This window comes from Dendrobates tinctorius, unplaced genomic scaffold (assembly GCF_039654945.1).
Source record: "Dendrobates tinctorius isolate UK_male_01 unplaced genomic scaffold, ASM3965494v1 ptg000036l, whole genome shotgun sequence".
Lineage (NCBI taxonomy): Eukaryota > Metazoa > Chordata > Amphibia > Anura > Dendrobatidae > Dendrobates > Dendrobates tinctorius.
Window position 1 is genome coordinate 19,921,837 of NW_027361704.1, and position 19,256 is coordinate 19,941,092.

General features: G+C 42.1%; 1 protein-coding gene across 1 annotated transcript in view; it reads left to right on the plus strand.

The window, feature by feature from the left end:
• The window catches only part of LOC141087894 (ankyrin repeat and KH domain-containing protein 1-like), a 292,502-nt gene that overhangs the window by 173,999 nt on the left and 99,247 nt on the right, over positions 1-19,256 (plus strand). The window contains exons 11-14 of the mRNA XM_073573744.1: positions 11,369-11,456; positions 14,833-14,960; positions 17,024-17,167; positions 18,987-19,074. Of these exons, the coding sequence (XP_073429845.1) occupies positions 11,369-11,456; positions 14,833-14,960; positions 17,024-17,167; positions 18,987-19,074 (448 nt within the window). The remainder of the gene's footprint in view (positions 1-11,368; positions 11,457-14,832; positions 14,961-17,023; positions 17,168-18,986; positions 19,075-19,256) is intronic.

A 19,256-nucleotide genomic window follows, 5' to 3' on the forward strand; every position in this document is an offset into this window, starting at 1 on the left:
TATCATGTCTCTTGCTTCCCCTCCCTCGCCGGCTTTCAGGTGTATGACTCGTGTATAAGCTGAGAGGGTCTTTTTCAGCCCAAAAAAGGGGCTGAAAAACTCTGCTTATACACGAGTATATACAGTAATCACTGCACCCCTAGATGAATTCTTTGAGAGGTTTAATTGGTAAAATGGAGTCACTTATGGAGGGCTGCTGTTCTGGTACTTTCCAAAATTGTGGTGATAAGTAGACATGTGTGAAATGTTATTTATTAACTATTTTGTGCAATATGAGTATGATATAAGGGCATAAAAATTCAAAGTTTGAAAATTGCAAAATTTTCTAAATTTTTGCCAAATATGCATTTTTTCATAAATAAACGCAAGCCATATAAAATAAATTTTATCACGATCATAAAGTACAATATCACGAGAAGGCAATCTCAGAATCACAAGGATCCGCTGAATGAAAAAAAAAAAAAAATATATATATATATATATATTTATATTTATATTTATATTTATATTAATATTATACACACTCACACACAAAGAAAAATAAAGGGACACTCGTGGTAGCATGAGACGGACTCTACAACCAAAAAGGTGGCTCAGGTAGTGCAGCTCATGCAGGATGACACATTAATGTGAGCTGTGGCAAGAAGGTTTGCGGTGTCTGTCAACGTAGTGTCCAGAGGCTGGAGGCACTACCAGGAGACAGGCCAGTACACCAGGAGACGTGGAGTGGGCCATAGGAGGGCAACAACCCAGCAACAGAACCGCTACCTCTGCCTTTGTGCAAGGAGGAGCACTGCCAGAGCCCTGCAAAATGACCTCCAGCAGGCCACAAATGTGCATATGTCTGCACAAACGGTTAGAAACAGACTCCATGAGGATGGTCTGAGTGCCCGACATCCACAGATGGGGGTTGTGCTCACTGCCCAACACCGTGCAGGACGCTTGGCATTTGCCACAGAACACCAGGATTGGCAAATTCGACACCGGCGCCCTGTGCTCTTCACAGATGAAGCAGGTTCACACTGAGCACTTGTGACAGTTTGGAGATTCTGTGGAGAGCAATCTGCTGCCTGCAACATCCTTCAGCATGACCGGTTTGGCAGTGGGTCAGTAATGGTGTGGGGTGATATTTCTTTGGAGGGCCACACAGCCCTCCATGAGGTAGCCTGACTGCCATTAGGCACCGAAATGAGATCCTCAGACCCCTTGTGAGACCATACCCTGGTGTGGTTGGCCCTGGGTTCCTCCTAATGCAGGACAATGTCAGACCTCATGTGGCTGGAGTATGTCAGCAGTTCCTGCAAGATGAAGGCATTGAAGCTATGGACTGGCCTGCCCGTTCCTCAGACCTGAATCCGATTTGAGCACATCTGAGATATCATGTCTCGCGCCATCCACCAACGTCACGTTGCACCACAGACTGTCCAGGAGTTGGCGGATGCTTTAGTACAGGTCTGGGAGGAGATCAGTCAGGAGAACATCCGCCGCCTCATCAGGAGCATGCCCAGGCGTTGTATAGTAGGGAGGTCATACAGGCACGTGGAGGCCACACTGAAAACTGAGCATCTTTTCCTTGTCATGAGGCATTTCCACTGAAGTTGGATGAGCCTGTAATTTGATTTTTTCCACTTTGATTTTGAGTATCAATCCAAATCCAGACCATGTTCATCTTGATTTACATTTATAATTGTTATGCTTTATTGCTCTGAACACATTCCACTATGCAATGAATACAAATTTGCAACTGGAATATTTCATTCAGAGATATCTAGGATGTGGTATTTTAATGTTCCCTTTATTTTTCTGAGCAGTGTGTGTATGTATGTGTGTGTGTGTGTGTGTGTGTGTGTGTGTGTGTGTGTGTGTGTGTGTGTGTGTATAAAAATATGTATATTCAGTGCTCTACGTTCTGTGAAGCTAGGTGTTTAAGGTGCTCACCACACATGTGGGGTCTAGCTTCCAAAATGGTGTCATTTATGGGGGTTTCCACTGTTTAGGCTCTTCAAACGCAACATGGCGTTCACTATTTAATCCAGCAAATTTTGTATTCAAAAAGTCAAATGGCGTTCCTTCCCTTCCAAGCCCTGCAGTGTGCCCAAAAAGTGACTTTCCCCCACATATGGTTTATCAGCATGCTCAGGGAAAAAAAATGGACCCCAATATTTGTGTAGTTTCTCCTGTTACCCTTTCGAAAATAAAGTTTGGGTCTAAAGTAAAAAAATTTGTTACAAAGTGTGTCTCCCATCTGGACTTATGCCATTCCAGCTACTTGGTTTTTGGCATTCGGTATAAGCTGTTTCTGCTTGCATACTGCCACTACATGTTGGACTGGTTCTGAGACATCTTTGCATAGTCTGCGCCTTGGGTCTTGTATGGTGAATCCCTGCTTCTGTGGATCTGGTACTTAGTGCCTGCTCTTGTGCTGCTATGATCAGTATGTCTGTTCTGTCTTCGAGTTCATCTTTCTCTGGTCATTGGTAGGATTTTCCCATATTAGCTACCTCCGCTATCTGTCAGTGGTGCATCCCGTGCAGCGACTTTTCTCTTGCCATTGTATTTTAATGTTCTTGTTCTTCCTTCCAAGGCCGTTGTTGCCATTTTTCTCATGTATTCCGGGATACTCTGTTTCGTCCTTGTTGCTCCATAAACTCTACGCGTTTCGTGTACACACTGTACACTTCCTCAGGATCCTACCCATTTGTGCTTATGGTTGTTGTGTTCCACACAACTGAACCAGGTGAGTGGATCCATATCTGTGAAACGTTTATATCATTGGATAAGACCCTATTGTGCGCTTCTGTCTCCCCCTTTTTTTTATCGTCCTTGTTGCTAGCTTGGACACATATCAAGCCTTGACCACCCTCTTTTCTGTCGGTATAGAATCTTTGGGTGTTGCAATTGGTGCGGAAACCTCCATGCTTTGTAATGAGCTTCTGGATCTTCACATCTGCAGCAGGTTTCATCTTTTTTTTTTTTTTTTTTTGGCTAGCACGCGATGTCAGCAGGGTATCTGATAACTGACGGGGCAAATGTATTGATGGCACGGATCTTTTTCTTCCCAATGAGCTAGCTGTTCAGGATCTCTCACCCTTTGATGGTATTTGGATGTTGCTTGTTTCATTGCCTCTATCATGGTTCCCTGTGGGATTCTGAGTTTCATCAGTGATTATTTTTTTTAAATCAGAATTTCAGTTCAGTTTTAACGGCCTCACTGAGGAGAAAATTCGTTTCCCCACGTTTTTATCAGTGTGTGAAAAACGTGCATCAGATCAGGGATGCATCAGATTTTATTTTTTACCTCTTCATGGACCCATAAACTTTCATTGCCAAGTTTCATCAGGTACTACCAATATCTGACATGTCTCTGGGATTTTGCACAACCCATTGACCTGCAAAAAAATCATGGACGTGTTGAGTCACAAACACTCTCCTAGGTGTGAGTGCTAACTGTGAAGAACACGGATAGCACTCACATGAACAAAAACTGACCTCTGAATGAGCCTTAAGAGCAACTGCATTTAAGCAGGGTGTAGTCTCTGCCTTGAGCCCACGCCAACCTAAACAGTAAGTACTATAGCTGAATTATCAGAAATACTTTGAGGGATATATTTGAGTTTGCAGTGGCAGAAAGTCTGGGGAGGTCAAGATCAAATCTATACGAGACAGAAAAGCTGACGACTTTCAAATGGAAACCTCGATATCCAAATATCTAGGTACATGCAGTACACCAGTTGGCTAATGATGAAGTACAGACATCAGATAAGGTCCTACAGTATAGATTAGGATCCAGTGGTGCATTAAAGTTATGAAAGTTGGGGCAGGAAGAAAGCTCATAATTTTACTCTGTATTTTGCCCATAACAGCCAGATTAAAATTAGGCAGACTTGGGCATAAGCAATAGTTTTAATAAAAAAAAACAAAACTATTGAGCAATTAATGATTACAAATTTATGAAAATGGTTGCAAACCACCTGGATCACTTTCATAGGATGATATTTAACCCCTGGAATAATTGGGAGTACAGTCACAAAGCAAACACTTTTATGAAAGTGTTTGCCCCCTTACTGATTTCCTATTCTTTTGTATGTTTGTCACTCTTAAATGTTTCAGGTCACCAAACAAATTTAAATATTAGACAAATATTGCATAAGTAAACACAAAATGCAGTTTATAAATGAAGGTCTTTATTAAGGGATAAAGAAATCCAAACCTACAGGGCTCTGTGTGAAAAAGTGATTGCCCCCTAAACCTAATAACTGGTTGGGCTACCATAAGCAGCAACAAGTGCAATCAAGTGTTTGCGATAACTGGCAATGAGTCTTTTACAACGCTCTGGAGAAATGTTGGCCCACTCGTCTTTACAGAATGTTGTAAATCGGCCACATTGGAGGATTTCCGAACATGAACCACCTTTTTAAGGTCATCCCACAGCATCTGTTGGATTAAGGTCAGAACTTTGGCGATACTACTCAAGTCTTGCTGTTGTCTTTTGGATAATTGTCCTGTTGCATAACCCAAGTGTGCTTCAGCTTGAGGTCATGGATTTTTTGGTAGACAGCATATTTCATGGCTTCATATACCACAGCAAGTCTTTCAGGTCCTGAATCTGAAAAAGACCCAGGCCGTTACATTATCGCCACCATATTTTACTGTTTGTATGATGTTCCTTTTCTCAAGTCAAGTCTTGGGCATCATCAACATATTATCTTTGTTCTTACTGCTCAGCAGAGGTTTTGGTCTTGGAATTCTGCCATGCAGGCAATTTTTGCCCAGTCTTTCGTAGGGTGTGGTCATGAACATTGACCCTAACTGAGGCAAGTGAGGTCTGCAGTTCTTTGGATTTTATGGTGGGGTCTTTTGTGACCTCTTGACTGAGTTGTCACTGCGCACTTGAGGTAATTTTGGTCTGCTGGCCGCTTCTGGGAAGGTTCACAACTGTTTTCACCATTAGTGTGTAATGGCTTTCACTGTGGTTCTCTGGAGTCCCAAAGCTTTAGAAATGGCTTTATAACATTTTCCAGATTAATATATCTCCGTTACATTGGTTATTTATTTTACTCATTTATATGCGCCATTAATTCCACAGCGCTTTACAGACATTATCGACACTGTCCCAGATGGGGCTCAGTGTCTAAATTCCCTATCAGTATGTCTTTGGATTGTGGGAGGAAACCGGAGTACCCGGAGGAATCCACGCAAATATGGGGAGAACATACAAACTCCTTGCAGATGTTGTCCTTGGTGGAACCCAGTGCTGCAAGGCTGCAGTGCTAACCACTGAGCCACCGTGCCGCCTTTTGTTTCTCATTTGTTCCAGAATGTCTTTGGATCGCGACATGATGTCTAGCTTTTGAGGATCTTTTGATCTACTTTCAGGTAGGTCCTATTTAAGTGATTTCTTGATTAAGAACAGGTGTGGCACTAAAAAGGCCTGCTTTTGGCTTGGGAATGTGAACACCGCTTCCCAAAGATGTGATATGCCACAGTTAATTATGTTCTAAGGGTGGGGTAGTCACTTTTTCACACAGGGCCCTGTAGGTTTGAATTTGTTTTAGTAATAAAGACCTTAATTTAAAAACTGTACTTTCTTTACTTTTGTTATCTTTGTCTAATGTTTACATTTGTTTGGTGATCTGAAACATTTAAGTGTGACAAACGTGCAAAAGAATAAGAAATCCGGAAGGGGCAAACACTTTTTTAAACTACTGTAAGTGGATATCCAGGCTCTTTGAAGAACTAGGACCTTCTACCCCTTGAAATGAGTTTCATGAAATTATCACAATACTGGACTATTGGTTTATAACGTTGTATACCTAACTTTTAATTTTAGAATTCACACCTCTTATGTTTTAGGCCAATATCTTAGTCAGTATCAGTCTATTATGTCAATTACATAAGCTATGAATGAGGGGGAGCCTGGCAGTTGTGACCAGAAAAATAGGAGTGGGTTGCAAGCGGAGGAACCATATATACAGGCATACATTCTAAGCACACATTTCCAGAGATGACTTGGCAATAGTAAAGGACAGATATATTTGTCTAACAATAGTAATAAAAAAAAAGTACTGCCACAATGATCTGCATATCACAATCAAGTTGTCGGTACCACAGGACCGAGTAAACCAGACAAAATAGGGTGAGAGGTGAGTAAAAGGAATGCAAGATAAGAGGACAATGAAACCTCAAAGTAAAAGGAAAAAGTGGGAAAGATGGAAGGGAGATCAAGAGTGAAAGAAAGAAAAATCCTTTATCACAGATATGTGAATATCTGTAGTCCAGACAACTAATACTAGAGTGAAATTAAAGTACTATTGGGACTCTGTCAGCAGGTTTTTGCTGTGATGTATGGCAGGGGTGCCCAACCTGTTGCTCAGGAGCCATGTGGCTTGTGGATCCATGAATTGTGGCTCACTTATTTCTGCCAGCTTGGTGCATTATCTCCAGGTCCAGCAAACGGGTATGAAGACTACATCTCAAAATGGTAAATTTTGTGAGTACCCTGGAACAGAACAGCAGATCTGGATGTACATATAATGGTGTTGGGGGTTTAGAGATAATTTAAATATGGTAAGCTGTAGACCGGATACTACCTGTCAGAGGAGGTGTTTGCAGCTGGATGTGACAGTGTTTTGGGAGTGCTTGATGGGAGAATACTGAATGGGTGTTTGGTTTGTGGTAAGCCATGGATCTTAGTATACTGCTTCATGGTGATTTCAGTGGAAAAGCTTTGGTTATCATTATTCCCGAAATTCGAACTTTGGTTGCCGCTACTATGAGGGGGCAGGAGCTGAATGAGGCTCCCCAGGTCAGAAAGGGTAGAGACCACTGATGTAGGGGCTGATTACTACAATGTGTAATTTACTCAGCAGGAGATAATCTTTTTATGTAGTCCTCCTGCTCTGTGTAACCACACCATCTCCATGGTTGGCAGTTTTCTATGTATATTGACAGAAAGCTGCTTATCAGTGGTGTGGGTGGGGTTATGCAGGGCTCCGCATTCTGAGTACTGCTAGGTCTGCAATAGAAAGTGATTTATATCAAAATGACAGCATTCACACCAGTAAGTGATACATTGCTGGAATCAGTGTCTTCAACCCTCTACATTGTGCTGCTCTTGGATTACATAGTGTAAACTTGGTTCAGTGCAACATTGCAAGAACAAAAGTAATGAGGATTGCATCAAAATAGGCTCTGTCAATTAACACAAGACCATCTAAGGCAATCCTGAGAGCATCATGGAGGAGCCCAATCAGCCGCATTAGGGGCTGCAGACACTCAAGCCATGGCCTCAGTTGGACTAGTAATTTAAACAAGGACAAAAAAAAAATAGCTCCATCGACTCTCGATTCGGCTGGATACAATTTGGCATAGCGATAACTCTTCAACACCAGTTTCTAATGAGCATTATTAAAGCTTGTTCTTTGCTTACGGATGCTAACATAAAAGTCAGGATAGAGTAAAACTTGCATTATTCTGGCAGTTTTTTTCCCTTCTTCCTTGCAGCGTTGAGGACAGCAGCAATGAAAGAAGTCAAGAATTTAGGGAAGTTGGTTACATTGACCATGAGTTCCAGAGAGCACCATTAAAAGACAAGAGAAGGCATGCACTTCATACGATTAGCATGGTTTCTATGTACCGCAGAAAAGGAGTTATACATACTAGTGGAAGGAGGGCCAGGATTAGGGGAGATGTCGCCAAGAGTGATGAGTGAACGTGCTCTGATAAGACAGCCTCAACACATGGGGATTCCCTAACAAGTTGGCAATCCCCACATATGTTGAGGCTGCCTTAACAGCTGAAAATCATGCAGCCACAGGGACTTGAACATAATATACGAGCACTCCCAGATGCTCAGATAACACCAGAGCATGCTCGGATATGACGTTATCCGAGCATGTTCACTCATCACTTGTTGCCAGCAGTTAGGAGAAGCAGAATAAAACATGAGAGCAAATTGTTCAGTGATGTGTGATATTTTGTGTGGTGGTAGTGAATGGTTTGGGAAATGAGACTTATCATGAGAACTGTACATGGGAAACGAACTGATATGGAGAGAGTCACTGTGTGTGTAAAAAGGCAGCAGATGTTGGGGGGGGAGCAGCAATTAAGACAATACTTTTACATGGATGACCTATCCTTAGGCTAGCTAATCAATATCTGATCGTCTGGGTCCGAAACCCAGCACCCCTGCCTGTCGGCTGTTATTGGCGGCGGTTGCTCACAGGAAGTACTCACTTGCCGAGCTGCTCAGTCTTCTGGTAGTGGCTGAGGCTTGATTCTACACATCCGCCTCCTATTTGAAGAAATAAGAGGCGTATGTCGTTTACGCTGCGGCAGATACTATCATAAGACTGCCAGCTCCGCGAGTGACTACTGGCGGCTGGCGCCACCGATAACTGCTAAGCAGTGAGGGGCTGGGTGTCTGACCCCAGCCGATCAGACTTTGTTGACCTATCCTTAGGAGAGGTCATAGTTATAAAAGTAGTGGACAACCTTTTTTAAGTAAAGAGATATGGAAAAAATGCATGAGAATTGAACAAGAAGTATGTTTGGTTATTTTGCATAGCTTTCCTTTCTCCTGTTATGTTTAACAGCATGCACTTCGATATTGCTCACGTGCTTTCCCTGGGCCACATCTGAACATGTGTACCTTGTGAGCACAGAGAGAACAGTTTCTGCAGTGGGAGAGCATGATTAGGATTCCCCCTCTCTCCACAGCAATGCGCATTACATTGCCTCCGCAGCACAGAAACACTATAAAGGAGACACATGGAAGCTGTTTCCCACATTAAGGCTATGTGCCCACGTTAGCGTTTTTAAACGCTCATGAAACTGATCCCCTTCCCAGAAAATGTGCGTCCTTTTTCCGTGTGTTTTTTGCGCAAAAGACGTGCGTTTTTGACACGTTTTTTGATGTGCGTTTTCTGGGAACATTGGGGAAGGCTAAAAACGCTCAGCAATGGGGAAATTAATGAGCATGCTGTGTTTTTAGCCGCTAAGCGATTCCTGAGCATTTAAACGCATGCATTGGCACAAAAAGCCAAAAACGCATGCAAATTAATTTGAAGCTTCTTTTAAGCGGTTCTGCAGCGTCTGAGCCGGCACAAACGCTTAAAAAAAAAAAAAAAAAAGAATGTAACGTGGGCATACAGCCTAAATGGCCACCACTACATCCAGAAGGATAAATTAGATGAGTGCCCAGCAAGACAAAGAGCCAGCCGATCAGAAACCCTGTATCTGCTCCACAACAAAACTGTCTTCCCTATTTAATAATCATGAGGAATAATGTGATATTTTGTTTTGGACACATTAGGGACATTTGGCATTTTCACACCAGGTTTAAACCACTGCAACAAAATAAGTTGAGTTGGGAAGGAGCCACAGTGGGTTGGAGCGTGGCTCCTCCTAACCCACCAAATTCATCAAAAGTGGTTGGCGGTTTTTATGTTGCTCATTTGTGGAAAGGCGTGTACACAGCTTTTAATGAAGGCCAGATAGTCCACAGTGACTCAGTGTACAGTCGGGGGGGGGGGGGGGTTCCGTTTGAATCCTAGAAAACGTATACATGGAAAGCCCCGGTGCAAATGCTCAGCATGAAGCGCAGGATAAATGTTTGTGACGAGCCCATAGAATTTGTGAAATTTTTAAACATTCAATCCATCTGTAGCCGTAACTGCAACTGGATTTCTGCTGTTCCCCATGGGGTAATAGGCCTTAGCCTAAAGAACACTGGACTATGCCATCAGGATACAGCATGAAGCCCCTGAAATCAGTTTACTTTTCACCCGACTTTTATCTTCAAATTTATAGTTGTGTATTTTCCATTAGCCAGGCTTGGAAAACCAGCATCCAAAGAAAGCAACAATGCTGTGCCCTGGGTCTGAGTAAGCAATGTTCAGGTCATTGACCCTATATTTGGTTCTAAATTCCATCCCATCATAGCTGTGAAGCTAGAAAGTAGATCCACTGATGCTAATCCAGTCATAATTCAATCTTTAATTCGCTAAATGATTGGAATTTGTGAAACTTTCAGCAGTAACCATACCAAGCTGTTAGGTACTTTCTTTATACTTACACCTCAATATTTAAATTGCAACACCTAAAATAAAAAGTCGTGGAATTATAAAAATCACAGGATGAGTACACATTAACGATATCAAATTCTGAAAAACTGAACCAAAATTTTCAATCTACCTTAATTCATTCCACTTTAAGTATGAGCACCACGCCTTGGCGGCTATTAGCGCGTTTATTAAAGGTTACCTGAGGATTGTTCTGTTACGCTAAATGCACTTGGGCAAATCCTGAAGATCTGCTTCTGTTGCAATTGCTAACAAATGACGTCTCGCATTGAGGACATTTGAGAGAAGTCCAGAGACTCTACTGGCCATAGTAAAACATACAGTAGTGTGAGCAACATGTAAATTTGCATTGTTATGTGGAATAACTGCTACAGGGTCACACTGAAGAAATGACCGTATCATTGGTTCCACCACCAAATCAATGTAATGCCCAGCTGTTAGTGTACTTGGAATGAAGACTTTGGAGGTCCAGCTACAGTACATTATGACACCACACTCCATAATCGTGGGAGAAGCACTGGAGTGCCAGTCCCTCGTGAAGGTCTCTGGTCAGGAAATCTCATGGTCTACAGACCAATCTCCAGCTACTGTTGCATCTAAGGCGAAAGCGGGACTTGTAGCAATAATTGGACCTCCATTCCAGCCTCTCTTGCTGTTTTGCTTAACACCATGATGGCCTTTTGAGATTGGTGGCATGAGATCTATAGAAACCTTGTAGTTGGACATTTTGGCCTGTAGCCCAATGTCGTGCACTGTCATTACATGCTATTTAAATAGGTACAGCATTCAAATCTAGCACCAAATAGGAAATCATATGATTTCCTATTTGGTGCTAGATTTGAATGCTGTACCTATTTAAATAGCATGTAATGACCGTACATACTTGTATCTACTCCTGAAGAAGTCCTTGAGACTTTGAAACGCGTAGAGAGAGAGAAAATAAACCATCACTTTCATCTTTACTGTTGGATTGTGATTTGTACAGCAGCGCGAGTTTTTCACCACAAATCTGTCCAGTTTTAATATCTCGGTAAAGGGAATGTCTGTATTCACTGAATACAGATTATGGCTCAAAATTGAGAATTTTGGTAATGACTGATCAGTTCTGGCAGAGAAAGAAACAGGTTTTCTTTGGTAAGAAATATTACAAAGTTGCTTATTTTCACATGTACTATTGCTTTATGTAAATAACGCTTTTGATTATTAGTATATGCTGGAATAATTTGCGTTAATCTGAGGTCTATGTGGATACCAATATAAAATGTCATTTTTTTCTCTTTTGGTAGGAACATGAATCTGAAGGAGGCAGAACGCCTCTGATGAAAGCTGCACGAGCTGGGCACTTGTGTACTGTTCAGTTTCTCATAAGCAAAGGTATGTCTTTATTAAAATATCTTCCAATCGCAATACTTTTTTTTTTTTTTTATTTAAAGATTATAACTTGCATTATGATGAGCAGATTTTGAGGACACAAATCACAGAAATTAAGTGTAGCAGATTTTTTCTTTAGAAACTACGAACAACAAAAAATATCTGCTAGGTGTAAATGTATGTTATGTAATTGATAACATCCAGCAAACATCCAGCAAAACGATTTACCTTACATAAGGCTGGTTCATACATCAACTTTTAGAGACAAAAATAGTCTTTAAAATTATTACTGAAAGTCCATGAAGTAAAAGAAAGCCAGTGACCTGCTTAGCGGTCCAACGTCAAGGTTAATCATAAGGAAGGAACACAAGCAGCAGGCACTAAAATATGGACTATGTTACTTGATATTGCAAGATTTTATTGGATGTATCCTCCTTTTCATTTCCCCATCACTTGATGTCCGGTATGTTTGGGCAGTCTACTGTATGTATAAGCATCTTTGACATATATGCAATATGTATTTTTTCTGTATACATTTTATTTTGTGTTGCCAAAACCATTGGGCCCTTTGTGAGGACGTAAGGACAAGCCATTAAAGCACCACCGTGTGTTTTTTGGCACTGGAGTGATGCTACTGGACGAAGGTCCCTCACCCCTGTCTCATACTTTCCTGCCACCATCTTTACCTTGTTTCCGTCTCCACTCCGCTTCTGTGGCGCTATCTTGTGACCACGACTTCTAACTGGCTGGAAGTCAGAAACTACGTCACAAGCTCGCAATGTAAGTCTCAGAGCCAGAATGAGGCCCCCCATAGACTTCTGTTGAGTTGTGACCTCCGGCTTGCTGCAGCAAACACTGGTGGAGCAATCCGGTAGGTCACAAACTGTTGGAGACTGATGAGAGTGGCTGTGGTAGAAGATAAAGACAGTGGCAGGTAAGTATGAGAGTAGGTGCAGGGACCTTACATTTGAAGCACCACTCCAGTGCTGCAATAAAATAACAAACTGCTGGAATGGTGCTTTAAACAGAACCGGTCATCAGTCTTAAAAGCACCACCTTTACATACATGCCATTAGTTCAAAATATAAACGCCTATGCTCACAAGATGAGCTTTTGGTGAGTTTTGATGCTATGTTTTATTTCTTTCTTTGGTGTGTCATGTTTTATATAAAGCTGCTTTTTTTTTTTTTTTGATACGTCCTGGGTTTTGGCTTTGACAAAACTTTGATGCACTCCTCAAAAGAGAAGTGAAATCAGTCTTGCTTTTTTTTTTTTTTTTGGAGAAATCCATAGTTTTACTCTGCGTTAACAGATCTGCATTTTGCGAATTTCTGTGTGCAAATTTTCCCACTAGAATTGCATTAGTTGCAGGTAAAAAACACGCTTATGGATTTTTAAAGTTTGTGCTGTAGAAATGTGCTAAAAGACCCACATAGGATCCTAACATGACTGTATCAATAGTTTTGTCAGAGCCAAATGCCAGGAAGTATCAAAAACAAAGCAGCTTTATTTAAAATGCAACAAAAAAAGTGATTAATGCACGTAAAAAGAAAGTCAATGAAAGAAATAATGCAAGTAACCTAATTTGGCTAATAAACTAAAGGGGTTGTCCACTGCTAGGACATCCCCATCTTGAGCTAAATGTTTGGACCCGATAAAATAAAAAACCTATATACTCTCCTCACGTGCCAGCACTGTTTCAGCAGTGTCTGCGCTCACTGTTCCGGAGCTGTGGTGTGGTGGAATGACACATAGTGCCCAGCTTTCAAACAACCCTGGTGTCGCTGCCTTCACCGTTGTATAGACTGAACATGAAGAGGAAGTCAGAGATCTCCTGCAGCCCTGACTTCCTCTTCATGTTCAATCCGCACTAAGGCGGGGACAGTGACGCCAACACTGCTTGGGTGCCAGGCGCCACCTGTAATTCTACTGCATCACAGATCCAGAACTGGGAGTCCAGACACCACTGGAACAGCACAAGCATGGGAGTGAATTTTTATTTTTTTTTTTTGTCCAGGCCAAACATTTAGTTCAAGAAGGGTTTGTCCTAGTAGTGGAAACCCCTTTAAGAAATTCTGCAGAAAATCTATAACCTCAAAAACTCACAAAATAACTAATCGTGGCAACATAGCCTAAGTGTCTGAGCATTTCTCTTCTTTCTGCATTGAGGACTTATTAAAAAAAAAAATGCAGTCTAAGCAACTCACTAGATTGTGAAGCTGCTGTGACACAAAGCCAACTGTCACATACCTCTTCCCTCTGGGATGTCTGGCTAAATATGGTTTACTACTAGGCTTACCTTCTCCAGCTATGTATGCACAGCACTGAACTAGCCCTGTGTGTATAGCTTCGGAAGCAACTGTGCATTTACCTCCTGTCCCAGTGACTGTGATTGCTGAGCGTAGGGAGAGAACAGGAGCTGCGGAGTCCTAGGAATCGCAAATGTCTCTTCTATGCAGCCAGAATGCTGAAATTTCTATGTAGCTGAGACCCAGTTACAAAGAAAATGAGCAAAAAAAATAATTGGTATTTGTTAAAATGCCTCCCCCCACCCCATATTTTCTTTTAAAGGACCGCTCCAACGGGTTTTTTTTTTTTTTTCAGTGCTGTTGATGCGCTTTAAATATAAGCCCCCTACCCCCAGTCAGATACTCGCCCTGTCATCTTTACAGTTTTTTTTTTCAATGCCTCTTCAGTCCCCCCCATGCCATCATGTGAGCGAAGCTTCTGAGTGTCCGTAAGTCCCAAGATACATCACAACAGCGCAATACAAGTCTACAAGGCCAGAATGAGGCTCTAATAGACTTGTATTGTAAAGTGACCTCTGCGCCGCTCCATGAAACACTGGAGATGTGAGTAAGGTACTTTTCGTCGGGGAGCGGCAGCAAAAACGGATGAAAATGCCGGAAGGTGAGCAGGAGGCAGGAGACTTACAATTAAAGCACCACGTGGTGCAATAAAATAAGTGCTGGAGTGGCGCTTTAAGACTCTGGGCACAATGTAAAATAAATGAAAATGGGAAAAATTTAGGAAAAAAAAAATCCTATGTAACAAAACACATTGCCATGCTAGGTCGTGGTTTCCAACACCTCCCACCCCCCATCAAAAGTCTTTGGAAAGGAGAACACAGTTTAAACTTGCTTTTTTTTTTTTAAGCCGTCTTTTAAGGTTGTAATAAAAATAAAGGAGAACTAATATGTATTTCCTACTTCTCTTTACATTATCCCTTTAATACCAGATAAAAAAATAAGCCGCTTGTGTTGCAAAATAAGGTGAAAAAATTATTTAAATATTTCTACGAGAAAAAATTCTAGAGCTGGTTAAAGGCACATGTACGATGAAACCTGAAAATGTATCTGCTTTTTTCCCCACCTTCTAGGAGCCAACATTAATCAAGCTACTGCCAATAATGATCACACCGTTGTGTCCCTCGCATGCGCTGGTGGACATCTTGCTGTTGTTGAGCTGCTATTGGCAAAAGGAGCAGATCCAACGCATAGGCTTAAAGTGAGTTACTGATCCTACTGCAGCAGTGCAAACGTTAATGACTGGATTATCCTTACAACCAAGGAACGCCACTTGCTGCAGTACTGCTGTGGTGGGGTACATGGAATAGTGAGCGGACTCCAAGGGGAGCAGCTGAGGCGACAGTAGAAACCTGAAAATCCTAGACCGCACATGTGAGGGAGAATTGGACGTCTAAAGGAGGCGTGAAGAAAACCCGTTTATCTGCTTCTAGGCCCTGTGAAGAAATTAGAAGCGCCAGCATTCCACTAAACCTTCAGTTTTACAATCCAAGAAATAAAACCACAGAATCCAATCTTGCATGCTTGTCTTATTGGAATGCTGGCGCTTGTTGTTCTTCTATTACCGTATTCAGTGTGCTTTTTATGGCATCTAGGTGAGCGGTGCTGTTTTACTGAGGAAAATAGGCTAGCCTTGGTCATCATAGAGACAACTTGCAGATAATGGCAATGTCTGCTTGTCCTATAGCAGGCTGGCATTCTACCTATTAGCGCCCATTTACACTGATAGATCAATTGCTTGTCATGTTAGCCACTGCAGGGGCTCATACTCGCTTGCGAGAGACTCGCATGATTCTCTCACATGAAAAACTGGCACTGCCGCCGGCACTCGGACCGGAGCGCGCGACTGCATAGAAATACATGTAGCCGCACACTCCAGTCTGACTGCCGGCTGCAGTGCCAGTTTTTCATGTGAGAGAATCGTGCGAGTCTCTCACAAGTGAGAGTGAGCCCAAAGAAGCCATTCTGCTCAACATTTCCACACTCATCAGTTTTATACCCCTTCCTAGCAATCCACATGATGGAAGCCTGCAGAGCCCCAAATGTGTCCCCAGGTACAGTAATGTACTGTTCAAGCCAATTCATACATGGTGTATGGAGAAATGAATATGCCGCGTTTTATGACCAGGAGAACTGACCTTATCGAAGTTGTTGAGCTCTTAGTTTAATTTATAAAGTTTCAGGATCGCTTATGTTATGTATCCTTCTGAACCTTGAGGTTTTGGACAATGAGGGTATGCATGCTGAGAAGACATGTGGATGGGCCTAAATGCTGTTTACATGGCCTGATCCAGGCCATCAAACCCCCTTCAATTGGCAATTGCTTTTTTACACAGGTTGAAGAATTTTTTAAAATCATTGCCCCCCAACAAGCGTTTTCCTGGTTTCTTAGGTGTTTGGCAGCCTGTTTAGACGGGCAAATAGTCAGCAACATGGATTCTGTGTTGTAATAAAAATTTAGTTTCATGCTGAAATATCAAAGACCAAGTGCCTGATCCCCTTTTGCTTTGTTCCTGTGCAAAGTTCCTCCAAAACCATGGCACCCAATTCATTAAGACTGGCGTTTCAGATGCCAGCCTAGTATGGACTGTAGTAACATTTCTGATGTTAAATACGCCACTACTTTTAAAAAAAAATTTGATGTGAGGATTTAGCAACTTATGTTTGTGGTGCAAAAGTGTTTTCTGGCATAACTTTGATGAATCCGGGGTCTTTGTTTATATACTGTGCTGCCAAGTAAAACCACAGTATGAGCACCATGCAAGTACTCCTTAGAGACTGAACGTGCACTTCTTGGGCTACACTGAGAACTTTGCAATGTGCTGCTTGCTTCTGCACACTGCTATCTGTTCCCAGCTGCCTTGGTCCCCTCCATTTCGGGAGAGGATGTCTAGTTGCCACCGATTGACTGAAACTCTGGCACTCCACCTGAACTAGAAGAGATCGAGGAGACTGTCCGAATTGCATGAGTAACTATGATTGGTCACTGTGATCACGTGACCGCTTTGTGAGACCAGTAGAGGACATGGCAGCTGGTACCCAAGAACTGCGGGTCCAGTAGGAAGGAGAGTATCCAATTATTTTAAGACCCATTTGTCACATTAAATAAAAACCCACCTCTATAATACAATACAACCAGGTTTCAAAAAAACGTTAGTATGCTATAGACTGCATTAAAAATAGAGTTCCCACAAGCAGTGGCACCATTACATTTTAGGTTTGTTTGTGTTGGATAAACTATGAGGCGTTATTTATGTTTTACAGGATGGATCCACAATGCTGATAGAAGCTGCAAAAGGAGGCCATACAAACGTGGTTTCTTATTTGTTGGATTACCCCAAAAATGCGCTATCTGTTCCCCCTACTGATATCTGTCAGCTGACCTCTGCACTGCAGGATCCCTTCGCTGTAAGTTACGTTTCCCGTGCAGTGTATTTGTGTTAGTCTTGCCAAAGAGGAAAGATGTGTGTTTTCTCCAATGATTACCTCTTAATTGGAAACCTTGTTTCTAGTTTTTACATAAATGTGAACACAATTTGCATATTTAATTCTTGTTTGCATTTAAACCTGTCCATTTTTAGAGGTTTTTTTTTTTTTTTTTTTTTCTTTTAATATTTTCACTTTGTGGGAAGCCATTAGTTAAAACCTCAATGCAGTTTTCTGTTGAAAATGGCCTGGGAACATTTTCTAGAACTTTTGTGCAGATTTAACAATTAGGGCTTTTTCTCTCCTGTTTTTGCAGTGTTTGTTTTTTTTTTTTTTTTTAATCCAACGCGGTTCTCAAGGGTAAAAAACCCTGCACTTTATAATACCAGCAAAGTGAATGAGACTTCTGACATGTCATGCACTTGCTGCTAATTTCTCCTATCTGGATTTGAACCATCAACATTTTTTTTTCTGCAGCATGTAAATTCTTTCACCTATTCAAATGAATTTGGAAAAAACGCATGTAAAGAAGCATCAAAACACATGTACAGTTTATCCTTTCAACACACTTGTTTTTGGTGCAGGAAAATCTGCTGCAAATACTGTGTGTGCACATAACCTTACTGTTGTGCCTGAATTGTTAGTTATGCCAAAAGTGGTCGCAAACCATGTTGGACCACTGTAATGATTTGAGCCTACAAATGCAGGTGGAAAACTGTTGAAACTTGACATCTGTTATTGGTTTGTGGCAGTTTGGGGCTCAAAAGAAGAGTCTAAAGTAAGCCACCAGACGGGCAGTCTCCCCACTGCCCGTCTGGTGGCTTACTTTAGACTCTCTTCTTTTGAGAGCCTAAAGGCCCCGTCTCACTAAGTGATCTCAGTAGCGAGATCGCTGCTGAGTCACAACTTTTGTGACGTAACAGCGATCTCACCAGCGAGATCGCTGTGTGTGACAGCGATCAGCGAGCGGCCCCCCTGCTGGTATTGCTGATCGCTGCAAGAAATCTCTGGACATTTCTTTTGTCTCTGGTCTCCCGCTGGCCAGCACGCATCGCTGTGTGTGACAGCGGGAGACCAGCGATCAGATGTAAAAAAATAATAAAAAAAATAAAAAATATAGTTATTCTCACCTTCCGATGTCCCGTTCAGCCATCCTGCCTCTCTCCACGCTCCGGTCCCAGTGATCCTTTGCATGAATGACCGCGAGACTTTATCCCTCGAGACCGGGACATCTCGCGGTCATTCGTGCAAAGGATCACTGGGACCGGAGCGTGGAGAGAGGCAGGATGGCTGAACGGGACATCCGAAGGTGAGAATAACTATATTTTTTATTTTGATTCTATTTTCTACAGCAATGGCAAGCGATGCCAGGCGCTCGGCATCGCTGTGCTGATCGCTGGTGAATCTGTCTGTGTGACAGCTCACCAGCGATCACATAGCGACTTACTAGCGATCCTGACACCTTGATATCGGTGTCGGGATCGCTGGTAAGTCGCTTAGTGTGACGGGGCCTTAAATGAAACTGTGCCCGTATGATTGATTAATTTGGCGCATCTACTGTGACTGCCTAGTGTGTGTTCTATCCTGTCAACATGTCAGACAACATTGATAAATCTGACCCGCCCTCAATTGATAATAATATAATAGTATTTTTTATTCTCCTCAAAGAAATGGGACAAGTGGCATGTGCAAATTCAGAATTTAGAGTATTTTTCAATTTCCACAGTGTATTGGGTATCTTGTATCTATAAAGTGAGCAGCTATGACCTGATGTTGTCGTCACTCCTTTATTTTGCTGCAGATCTCTTGTGTACCAATGCATACGCTTGCAATGGTGGTGCCACCTCAAGAGCCAGATAAGCCTCCAGACCAGATTGATTTGGGGAAAGGTAAGCACTTAAGTTGTCACTGGCCAAAGTTGTATTTATTTTCTAACATGGACAATTATTCCAATAAATCATTTTTTGGTACTACACACTTTGATGTTGAATATGGAAGTCTTAGAGGGGTCCACACTTGACGCCAGTGCAGACCATTGTTTACATGGTATCTCTGCTCAGTACTCAGGCCC